We start from the raw sequence: 12,467 nt of genomic DNA, 5'->3' as shown, positions 1-12,467 counted from the left end.
CCATTTTTGGTAAAGCAAACCCAGATTGCTGTACATTGTCGCAATATTAACATGGTCAGGTCCTAATGTTTTCATATTAATTTCTATCGCTCGTTCATAAAAATCTTTTGCTTTTTCGTACTCTCCCATATCATCGTAAACCCAACCCAGATTGCTGTACGTTGTCGCAATAATAAAATGGTCAGGTCCAAGTGTTTTTTTTTGAGTTTCTATCGCTCGTTCATTGAAATGTTTTGCTTTTTCGTACTCTCCAATTTGACTATAAGCCAAACCCAGATTGCCGTACGTTGTCGCAATAATAACATTGTCAGGTCCAAGTGTTTTTGTTTGAATTTCCATCGCTCGTTCATAAAAATCTTTTGCTTTTTCATATTCTCCACTCTTCGAAAGCAAGTTACCCAGCTTGTTGTACGAACCTGAAACACGAATATGACCAACACCTAACACTCGCTCGAAAAAATCTTTAGCATTTTCATATTCTCCATTGTTCAAAAGCAATGAACATAGCTCGTTATACAAATATGAAACATCAATATGATCAACACCTAACACTTTAGTTTGAATTTCTGTTATTTCATAAAGTAGTTCGATTGCTAGTTTATAGTTGCAAAATCTTTCCAAAACATCTACAAAATATTTGGCAACTTTCCAATTTTTTTCATCAAGTTTTTGTTTTGACGATTTTACATCGATCAACTTATTTAGGAAATGTTGAAATGATGAATTTGTCATGAATTTATTTAGATGTGGAATTATTTTGATTTCATCTTCTCTGTCTTCAAAATGATTTAGTGCCCAAGCAATATGACAGGCAAGATCAGCTGCAGACTTTTTAGAATTATTTTCGTTTTCTTTACAGCCAAAGATCTGCGATGAATACTTTATGATGGCTTCGTGTACAACGCTGTGCAGGCGGATGTCGTTGTTTTCCGTTTGAAGGAATAAAGAACAATGCTTTAATTGAAGACAGACATCTTCTGCAGATTTTTGTGGATCAATGCTCTTAATAAATGCTATTATAACATCTTGTGGTAAGGGATCGAAAGATATTATCGAGAAAAGTTTAAAAACATGTTTCAACAAGATGGATTCTTCGGCATTTTTTTGTACTGCTAACATAACAGTTTTCATTCCTAAGTAAGTTGAGTTAATTTTTTCAAAATAGCCATCCATGTTTTGTCGCTCTCCTTCATTCAACTTATCAAAATATTGCTCCCACGTGAATGTCGGATTTACACTTTTTACACTACCTACGTAGGAAGCAGCATTTGCCAGGAACAACGGTTGACGATCTAATTTGTCTGATAAATCGTTTAAAAATTTTTCATCTTTATTATGCATATCAGAAAAGACAGATAGAAGTTCTCGACATTCTTCATTGTTCATACCATGACTAACTGAAATGTGTTTATTTAAATTTCCATCTGGTGGTATGGCATCTGTATTTTGCACAGTTACTATAATTTGTCCATTTTTCCAACTATGATCACCAGCTTTAGGTAATAATGGATAAATTTTATGAAGTTCAACCACGTTATCTACAACAATCCACCATGTTTGCCAAGATTTCAGTAGTTGTGTCAGCAATAATTGAAAATTTTTAATTTTGTCTGCGCTACTTTTTGCTTCTTTGAGAATATTTTCAATAACAGTTTTATCATTGCTTAATCGTTTACAAAGTTCAGCATAAGTTTTCAAAAGAGAGTCGATATGTTTTCCTTCGAGTGTCATCACAAATGTCGTATTCCTTTCCCAGTCAAACGAGCTATACATTTCTTCACAAATTTGTCTAGCTAATTGAGATTTACCACTGCCAGGATTACCAGAAATATAGTAATATGTTAGTTCATTATTGTTAGTACTGCGCAAGTTATTGAGATCTGCTGTGATTTGATTAAGTAACTCTGTACGTTTAACCACAGCGTGGTTTGATTTGCAAGGAAGTTCTTGAAAAGAATTAAATCTGTTTCGTTGACATTTAATTTCATTAATTTCAGTGAATGAAAATGCTAGATCTTTAAATGACTTTTCAATATCACAAAACATTTTGTCAAATTCGGTATCAGATACTCTTCCTGGATTATCATGAATTAATTTGTTTCTAACAATACGAAGTGCATCAACGGCAGATCTAACTTTTGAGTTAATTTTTGTTCCAATTGACTTGGAATACAGTATTGCTGCAAATAGTGTTGTAGAATCCCAATTACTGGTGTCACCATCTTGAAACTTTGACAAAATATGGCTGTCTAAAGGTTTCTTTTTTGTTTTTTCAATGTTGAACAACTTCTGACCACTAACGTTTGTATTATCCCATACTCCGTAATTAATTCTCCACTCTTGGATAAATAAATCAACAAGTTTCTTCGTAACAACATCTGTAAGAATTTTCTGAATGTAGTAGTCATTCCTTTCTTCTCTTGACTGCATCTACGGATTATAAAAAGATAAAGATGAACATGGATATAGTTTATTAACCATAATTTATGGACAACTGAAATTTGTTGAATATTATCATTTCGTAAATTTTCAGTTGTATATGAAAGTGGTTAATGAAGGTGGTAGCTAAAAACAACCCTGTGAATATTTGTGTTTAAAGTTGTCCTGCATTTAGAGATATCTGTGGAAGTTAGACAAGTTCTTAAAATCTTTCATAAATAACAATACTTTTTATGCCTCCATGGTCATTCTATCGTGTCGTCAAGAAAAGTGAAGCAAGTTTAGTTTATAAGTTTTAGTTTATATAAGTTTAAAACTTATGTAACGACTGCGTATAGAAAAATAGACCAGACAGAGAAATGTTATCGTCCCCCAACGCGGGAGTTTACTTGAGTAGACTTTTTGTCAATATTTAGGCGTTGATTTCAAAAAACGATGTCATACTGGCAATTTTGGGGGCTTTAAAGGACATTGGCAACGAAAATTTTTATGGCATATTTTTGAACCTTTGTGATGTCTAACAACTAAAATAGAAAAATTTTTTCTCAAAAATATTTTGTTGCTGAGAAATTTGCAGCACAAGTTTTAAAAATTGCGACATCTTGGATAAAATTTTGATAAAATTATCTCGAGCGGTAGTGACGTCATTGGCTGGTGAGCAGTCAAAACAACAATACAATATACTTTGTGATTGACTGCGTTACAACACATTTAAAGCGTATTTTACGGGTTTTTTTTGCTGTAATGGATGACATACATGAAAATCAACCGGGTGAGGTTCTGCCCTATCAATATGAACCTGAAGTGAAGGCCGAAACTAGTGTAGAAAGCTGTTCCGAACAGGAGAGTGAGCAGAGCGACTTGTCCTCGTCGGAGGATGAAATACATGCTGAATTTGAGAAAGCAAATGCTTAGCGCCTTCAAACTCTTAGTTGGTGTAAGTGTGGACATTGTACTTTGTCAAAAAAGGCAATCGAGTGTTTTGTTGCCATGAAAAAGCGCTTGAATACGATGAGTATGAGACAACACACCAAGAATTTAGGGACAATATGCTCTCAGAAAGTGTGTTAAAGATAGACGTGTGTCGGCATCTTGAAGAAAACTGGCCCCTGTCTGATGAGGATCTAGAGAGAATACACAAGCTGTATCGATTAGTTGCCTATCAAAGATGTTCTAGGTGGATTTTTCAAATTTTGGGGAAGAAACATCGAAGACCATTTTCTGCTTGTGTTTATGCTAGCATACGAAAACGCTTCGCGTCACCAGACGGACTTTATACACATTTTAAATACGCATGTTATCACGAAAGACCGAAAATTTAGTCTTAGACAGACGGCAAAGCCTAGTTGTAAGATCTGCTAAAATAAACGTTTCTACGTCTTAGAACGACTAAATATTGGAAAAGTATATAAGCGTGATAAACTACACAACTTTTGTTAATCTTAACAACCGCCGACGGTTGTTTTTGTTTTAAAATTCCAGTGAACAAATGTGCTATATATTTTTATAATACTATTATTTTATATTGTGTCATTCAGTGGATACCAGCCAATGACGTCAGTAATGTATTCCGGCATAATTTAGCATAAGCCTTTTTTCCCAAAATGGCGGATAAGGATTCAACTTTATGTCAAATTTTCTCAACAGCAAAATTCAAAAGAGACACGAAAACACGAAATTAAGTATTCCATAGCTATCTATGATAAACGTATGAAAAAAAATTTTTGTTGCCAATGTCCTTTAAGCCTCCTTTTCATAAAAATTGTTATTTTAGCTTTATTTCCCATAGACATACACTTTGACATCGTAAGACGTTTAAATATATCAAAAGAACAAAAATTAGTACAGAAGGCTCAGAGGAAAAATAGAAAGACATTTTACCTTTAGATTTGTCTAAATCTTTAATGCTTTTTGGTGAACGTCATTTCCTGGCGTACGTTTGCAAAGGAGTTTTTTGGAAACGAACTTTACCATGGGCGCCAGGGTCACGGGGGCAGATGGTTGCTCCTTTTCACATTTTGAACAAATAGTAGACGTTTATCCTATTCCCGATATGCAAGCTCCTCGCTTACAGATTCTTCGACTTTTATCTGATTCAAAGTCTTGTTAGCTGGTGTATCTTTAACTCAGCTGTAATTTAGCGCACATTTTATAAAACAATTTAATTCATTTCTAAGGAAGAAATAGACATTATTTTTGAGCGCAGAGAATGTAATGTGTAAGTACTGTTTACTTTGAAAAATTTACATGTTAAATTAGTAACGTTTTTGTTATGAGGAACATAAATTTTTGCGTTTGTGGGAACAGCAACTACATAGTCGAATTTTGCTGGCAGAATTTTTCATCGCTTATGTTGAGTCATGCTCATAAAGAACAAAAATACGTTTAGAGAAATAGAATGTACATAGTTGGGTTTACCAGTGTATCCGTTCGCATACGGTTAACACCCAAGAAACACCTATTGACGTCATATATGACGTCCTTATGTACCATATACAGATTAGATATTAGATAGAGCAACTATTTGACCAATGATAATATTTGTTATTTGTTATGAAAACTATATAAATATTGCTCTGTAAAACTATAAAATCAGTTCGTTCAATAAGTAGAAATTTGGAGCAATACCACGTGATTTACGAGCAAAAAAGATGCAAATAAAAAGAACAAGACAATTGCTGATACGAGTGGTCAAACCAAAATAGCATCATTTTTTCATTTCCAAGAAATTGGTGGAAAATTGACACACGATAGCGAAATATTAGAAAGGAAGATGCCACCCCCATCAACTAGCAGTACTTACTACGCTTTCGAAAATGCTTGCTGACGCCCAAGAATTATGCGATAACTTGTATGGCCTTGCTGGTATAAGCCCGAAAATAGGGTTTTACTTTTTGAAAACATCCAGAAGGAATTGTCATAAGTTTATATTTAATAAAAACAAAAGTTTTTTTTCAATTTGAATAACTTTATAATTTGTTTCCGAAAAATACAGCAAAGCGATTGACTATAGTTTTTGAATGAAAGTCATCTTCGGTTGAATTGGAGATTCTATGCAGTGAGCTCATAAAATTCATGAAATCATGAAAATCTTTAACAATTGATCATTTTGTAGTTATGTAAAACAAGAATACATCGACAACATTTGCACTAAATACTCATGTTGTAAATATATCTTGTTTAATTACTGTTAACAATGCAAAATATGGTCAACTTTAGATTTTGATAAAAAGTAATAATTGAAGAAAAAAGAAATTGTTTTACTTCTTCACAAAAGCTATGACGTAAAAAATAATTCAAATAATACAATAGACGTGTCATTATTTTGCCTCATGTTAATTTTGTAGCTTTGCTATATTGACACAATTTGAAATTAACGGTTGCAGTAAATTGGTATTGATGAGGGAAAGGTCGGTATTTTCAAAGTGTAAATCATTAAAAATTTATCTGTGTTTGAAAATCCCACCAAAATAAAGAAAATTTATCCATATAAAACATACGTGGCACTAATGTATAAGTTTTATTTAACTACAATATTCGTGACATCAAAACAAAACAATTGAGACATGGACACGAAACATTAAATCATAAAGTTATATACACTATTACATAAAGGCGAGTAAACTTTAAAATCAACATACCTTCACAAATTCACAAAGATTACAAGACACAACCAACTAAATGATATCTCAGGTGCTGCGTTCTAGTCGATTCTGTGGAATAATTTAAATGATTTACGTTTCCGGTCACGTGAGATATGTTACCCCTACCCTTACAAAAAAGGTTCCTACAATATACCGGAAGAAAAACCCCTTTCCTTTTACCAACCAAACAAATTCTCAACAAATTTATTGTACAAATACTATAAACAATTTTAACCAGAAGCAGAAGCAGTTGCTAAATAGTCTCAAAATCTTTATACAACAACGATGGAGATGTACGGAATTTTCAGTATTTTCTTATTAAATACGATATGTATAGTTTCAGAATTTATTTTTATTTAAGACTTTTTATAATTCTGCCTTATGACACTTTAATTTTGTCAATAGTTATAGCCAAGAGTTAAGTCAATATAAAGTTTGTCTAAATGGCAGTAATTCCAGGACGCTTTAATTTCTACGCAGCCTACAAATATGCCATTGCACTGTCCGAGACTAATTTCACGTCGTTTCAGGGAAAGGTCTGCAGCAACAAAATATTCAAAAGGCTCAAATTTTCGACATTTTTCAGATTGATGACAATAGTCTTTACAAACTTTTTCTTTACCAGACGTCATTTCAATGTAGAGTGCACCTGTAGAATCTTATTTATTAACTGTAAATGGTGTTGAGTCCTCTAAGACGCATGTTAGTAGACGAAGAGATACTAAAAAAGAATAGGATAAACCTACGTGTTTCTTGCCCTTTGTTACATGTCTAGCACGTGAAAAGTTTTTTCTTCATAATTTCACAGCCTTAATTGTTTAATTGTTTAATTTGTGATTTTTTAATCTCACGCAAATAACATTTATTAACATTTATTTCTTATAGAACAAATGTAAATGGTTTTAAAGTTCAAATGGATCATAATGGATCGCCATTTCCACTATTCTGTTCAGAATCACCCTCCATTACGGTCAGAATCATGTATGTTGCATTATTTATTAGTTTGCTGTCCTTATAGCGATTGTTTTTGAAAACGAATGAAGTGGAAAGATGTCGAGCTGTTCATCCTATTCATAAAAAAACCTTGAAGTTTTTTAATTATGTGGTAAAACTGCAAAAGTTTGCCTTGTTTTAACTTTGTGTTTGACATCCTATCATTAAGCAACGAATATTTTATTGCACGAATTTGTTCAAAGATATTTGCTACGGAGATAAACCACTGCATATTTATGCATCACGTTGGAAAATTTAGCCTAAGACACAGAAATTAATGGGGAGCGTCCGAGCGTATTATAAATTAAATATTGTATTGAATTTAAAAACTTGAACATTAAGGTCAGGGTTAGTTTTGTTAATGTGGAGTGCTTCTTTGATTTTAAAGTGCTTCTATGACGAAAACGTAACGTTAAAAAATCATCGATTTTAGCATTTAATAGTTTAAACATCGTTTATCAATTATTGCTTTCGTAAAATGTGAGGAGAAATAATTAGATAACGAGGGAGTTATGAACATTTGAAATGTTCAATTTTCCTGTCCGCCATTAAAATTGGCCATTTTGAATATATACAATCAGCAAAGGTCTGTGACGTCATAGTCTTAACACGGCAAGAAGCGCACATTGGAAAGTATACAAAGTAATACATAAATAGAGCAAACAAATGTCAAATTCATCGAGTTCTAGCTCGCTCTCAGAGTCTTCGATCGAGACAAACGCATCGGTTTCTTCATAGGAATTTGTGACGGCAAATTCGGACGAATCTAATCCTAAAATTTTGCCATTTGCCGATAATATTGAACCGCTTGCTTCGCCCGATGAAATTGCTGAGTACGTAGCTGCAGTCGCAGAAGAACGGCGGGTTGAAGACATGCTGCAAGATCGTTTTGATGCCCGTGTTGATGTTACTTCATAGTAAAGGCTGAAACACACTGGGCAGTCGCTTGAGTCGCGCGTCCAAAGCGAATTGATGCGCACGCGTCAGTCGCTTGAACGCTAGAAACACACATGCAGGGACCATCGCGACTTTTACCGTGGCGTCTATTGAACATGGCGGTGATTTTAGTTTGTTACAGTCACAGATATCACTTAAACTTTTTATTTCGGCCTTTATTATAGCTACTAATATATGAATATTCACTCAGTACAAACTACTATGTTGTGAAAAGAGAACAAGCCAGCTAAAACACTCCAATATTTTCATAGTCTATTACGCGTGTATCGTGGACAATCTTGTTCTGTGCACTAAGGTTGTGCATTAGGGTTCCAGTTTGTAGCTCCTATTGTCCCTATTTGATAAGTCATATAAAAACTGAAAGTTTCCAGTGTGAATTCACCATATATTGCCTTCGTTTTCCAAAGTATAATCTATAAATTTCGTATGATGCTTAGGACAGGAAATATGATATGCATTTAGGAAGTTAAAATGTATCTATTGGCCAATCAGTGTAAAGCGACTGAAGCGACCAAAGTCAAAAGTTCAACATGTTGAACTTTCAAAGCGACTAGCTGACGCGACTACGGTACTAGCTTAGTAACCACGCAAAGCGGTAGTTTTAGACGAGAGACTAAAGCGACTGCCTAGTGTGTTTCAGCCTTTAAGGGTTGACAAAAAGATTCAACGAACAATGGCCCCATTCACACCTTTAATGGCCAAATTGTATGTTTCATATAAAGTTATCATAGGTAACGGAAGCCGATTCAGATCAAAGTAACACTCTAAAGGCTGAAACACACTGTGCAGTCGCTTTAGTCGCGCGACTAAAACTACCAAATTGCGCGGTCACTAAGCTAGTAGTTTTAAGGCCAATTTCCATTACAATCGCTTTGCCCGCGCGGTCCTAGCGGGCGTGATCACAAATTGCACGCGCGTACACAATGCAATTTCCATTGATTGGTCTTGGCGGCTTCGCGCGTTCGTTTAAAAATTACTTGTTTCCAAGATGGCGGCTTTAAATAGGAGACTACTTATTTTGATTTTATTAAGGCGACGGTCGCAAAGAAGGAAATATAGAAAGCGTTTTTGGATAAGGAATATATACTCAAATAGAAAAGCAAAAGGGGAATATCATACTTTGGTACGTGAGGCAATGTTATTCGACCACGAGTTTTTCTTTCAAATGTTTCGAATGATACCAAGTAAGTTTGAAGAGCTACTTGGCTTAGTTGCACCAAGAATCACACGTTGGAAAGCCCGGCGAGAAGCTATTGGGCCAGAAGAAAGACTTGCAGTAACATTGAGGTACTTAGTTACTGGTGATGCATTCATTTCTATTGCAGCAAGTTATCGATTAAGTGCTGCCACTGTTGGGCGGGTTGTCAAAGAAACGTGTCAAGTATTATGGGAAGTACTTTGTGCTAAAAAGTATTTGAATGTTCCTCAAACACCTAATGGATGGATTGAGCTGGCTCGTGGCTTTGAAATTAGATGGAACTTTCCAAATTGCGTGGGTGCAATTGATGGGAAACATGTTACCATACAATGCCCCCCAAGAGGAGGTTCCATGTTTTTCAACTACAAAAAATTTCACAGTGTTGTCTTGATGGCAGTAGTCAATTCAAAATATGAGTTTATTATGGTTGACATTGGCGATTACGGAAGGCTTAGTGATGGAAGTGTATTTGCCAGCAGCAACCTTGGCATTGCAATGGAGAACAACATGTTGAATTTACCACCTGAACGAACACTGCCAGGCACAAACAAACATTTTCCATACGTTTTTGTGGGAGATGATGCATTCCCATTACGAACATATATGGTTAAACCCTATCCGAGAGGTGTCATTCAGTTAGCTAAAAAAATTGCGAATTATCGTTTTTCAAGAGCTAGACGAATTGTTGAGAATGCTTTTGGAATAGCAACATCAAGATTCAGATTGTTTAGATGTGCAATTACTGAAAGTGTTGAGGTTGCTGTTGAAGCTACAAAGGCTATAACTGTACTACACAACTTTTTGATGGCTGGTAGACATTCTGAGATTAATAACTCATACTGTCCACATGATGATGTTGATGTTGAATGCGAAGGCCATGTGAGAGAAGGGCTTTGGAGGAGGCAAGGGAACAACTGCCCTGGTCTTCAGGATGTCACGAACTTGGGATCCAATAATTATTCAGTTAATGCAAAAAATGTTCGCGATAATTTTCGAGATTATTTTAATTCGAATGCAGGATCTGTTCCATGGCAACAGGCAGCTGTTACAAGCACATCTGACAGTTTCAACATAAATTATTGAGTTTGACCACCAACGTTTGATGCAAGTCTACAGACAATATTAAACTTATTATCTGTGTGGGTCTACTAATTTCAATAAAGGTCATAACAGAACATTATTTCATTATTTATATGTTTATATATTTTCATCAAATCAAAATGTTTATAATAAGTAGACTGAAATTTTCCTAGATTAAGGTTTAAAATAAAAAATGGAGGAAATATGTTAACTTCTTTTCTTTTATGTAATTTTTACAACAAAAAAATGACACACATAATGTAATTTTTACAACAAAAAAATGACACACATAATGTAATTTTTACAACAAAAAAATGACACACATAATACATTGGTCATATTTTTTCTGAACATAACCATCAGCTTTTGTAAATTCAAATTTCATTCTACTCATTCTCACCAAATTCATATTTCATTAACACTTGTTGTATTTCTACCCTGGCCATCCTATTTTTCTTGGGTGGTAGTTTCTCCAATATTTCAACAATACTGTTGCAGAACAAATGATTGCTACTTCTCCAGTCTTGTGTTTGTTGTTTCTGTTCATCTGACTGAGATAATGCATTGACAAGAAGCAAGTCTATTTTATCTTGACGGTCAGATCTCTTTGTTGTACGCTTTGGTGTTTGGTTGGTCAGTATATCTGGACCAGCATGAGCTTTCCTTTTGTTACAACGAGTTTTATAAGTCGACATATCAGGTGTTGATCCCGAAGCAAGTAGTGGAGGTGAAGGTGCAAAGCTGTCATCACGTATACTTCCAGAATCAGTATTAATAATTTCATTAGATAGAGTAATATTGCTAGTTGTTTCTCGATTAGAAACAAAGTCTTTAAGGAAAAGTAGATTCTCAAACAGCTTGCATGATGGTGTTTTAGAAGCACCTGCCCCTGATTTTTCAGCATCTTTTATTTTCTTCAGACATCTCATCATACCATCTCGTAAGTTCTTCCATCTGCGCTTCAAAATATCAGCTAAAAGTAAGGAGTGCGTTTGTATTTATTAACTCCTGGCTTTTTAGTCATTTTATACCAGCTGGTAATATTATGCAAAATCAACAAACATAAACTCAAACTTTTAACACAGAAGTTAATGCATGCTTCATGTAATCACTGAAAGACGCCAAGTACTCAAAAACCTATTCACAAGTTTGTGAAACATATCTTGTGGAGTGTTAAATCATTAATCTGCATCTATATTTAGTTATTTACCAATTATGAAGGATTAACAAAGTCATACACACCATTCCTGTTTAATTTGAGAGATATTTCTTTCCAGGCTTGGTTCTTTTTTACTGTGTCTTTATACCCTCTTGATGATGTGTCCCACAGTATTCGGTATCTGTGAACTTCTTCCACCAAATGTTCGTCTAGTTGTTCATCATCGTCCTTTTCTTCCAAATCAAGCTGTTGGGATTCCAGCAAATTTTGTGCTTCCAGTGGTGGAAGACTGGAGCTATGGTTTGCCCTTGTTCCATTGATACGGGTCGCCTCCACATACCTGATGTACTAGCGACTTGCATGTTTATAAAAGATGAATTGTTAAACTCCGCCATGTTTATCATACATTGCATTGATTGCTTTTGTAGTATGCGGTGTGATTGGTTAATACCAATCACGTGTATCTTTGGACGCGCGACTTCGCCAAGAAAGTAAAAAATTTTTAACTTTCAAAGCGTGCACGCCAGTGTTCAGGCGAAGACGCGCGCTGTCGACAATATTCACACAGCGCATGCTAAAAAATGTTCGCTTCGCCCGCGCGGGCAAAGCGATTGTAATGGAAATTGGCCTTTAGTCGCGAGTCCAGTCGCTTTGGAAGTTTAGCATGTTGAACTTTTGACTATGGTCGTCTCAGTCGCTTTCATGTGATTGATTGTTTCCTAGCTCAAAATGTCAATTAATGAAGTTTACGTGAACAAAGATGGCTGGTTAAGAAGAAGCGCTAATAAATTCTTTTCCTGTATTATTTGATCTTGCAGACAAAAATTTTAAAAATGAGCCGATGAGAGTGAATGCGTGGCATCAAATTCTAGACGATCTGAGAGCTGTTGGCTTTACAGGAACAGGTAAGGAGCAATTTATTTATCTTTGATATTTTTCAGTGATGCCGTGATAAGAAATGTTGTCTGTTGAAATTAGGATTGTTTGACATATTGAG

At 34.9% G+C, this 12,467-nt stretch overlaps 2 protein-coding genes across 2 annotated transcripts; one reads left to right on the top strand and one right to left on the bottom strand.

Moving 5' to 3' along the window:
* Positions 1 to 9,021: 9,021 nt before the first annotated feature.
* On the top strand, positions 9,022 to 10,314 carry LOC124457275 (protein ALP1-like). Its single transcript, XM_047007552.1, has one exon. It carries the CDS (start codon positions 9,022 to 9,024, stop codon positions 10,312 to 10,314), a length of 1,293 nt encoding a protein of 430 aa, XP_046863508.1.
* Positions 10,315 to 10,655: 341 nt separating this feature from the next.
* Positions 10,656 to 11,865, bottom strand: LOC124457274. The gene is made up of 3 exons (XM_047007551.1): positions 11,811 to 11,865; positions 11,554 to 11,703; positions 10,656 to 11,284 (listed from the first exon to the last, which is right to left on the bottom strand). The coding sequence occupies exons 1-3, from the start codon at positions 11,863 to 11,865 to the stop codon at positions 10,698 to 10,700; spliced, it is 792 nt and encodes a 263-aa protein (XP_046863507.1). The 3' UTR covers positions 10,656 to 10,697.
* Positions 11,866 to 12,467: the final 602 nt, after the last annotated feature.

Source organism: Xenia sp. Carnegie-2017, unplaced genomic scaffold (assembly GCF_021976095.1).
Source record: "Xenia sp. Carnegie-2017 unplaced genomic scaffold, XeniaSp_v1 HiC_scaffold_6, whole genome shotgun sequence".
Lineage (NCBI taxonomy): Eukaryota > Metazoa > Cnidaria > Anthozoa > Malacalcyonacea > Xeniidae > Xenia > Xenia sp. Carnegie-2017.
The sequence above is the reverse complement of the archived record's forward strand: the minus strand, read 5'-3'. Positions and strand labels throughout refer to the sequence as shown.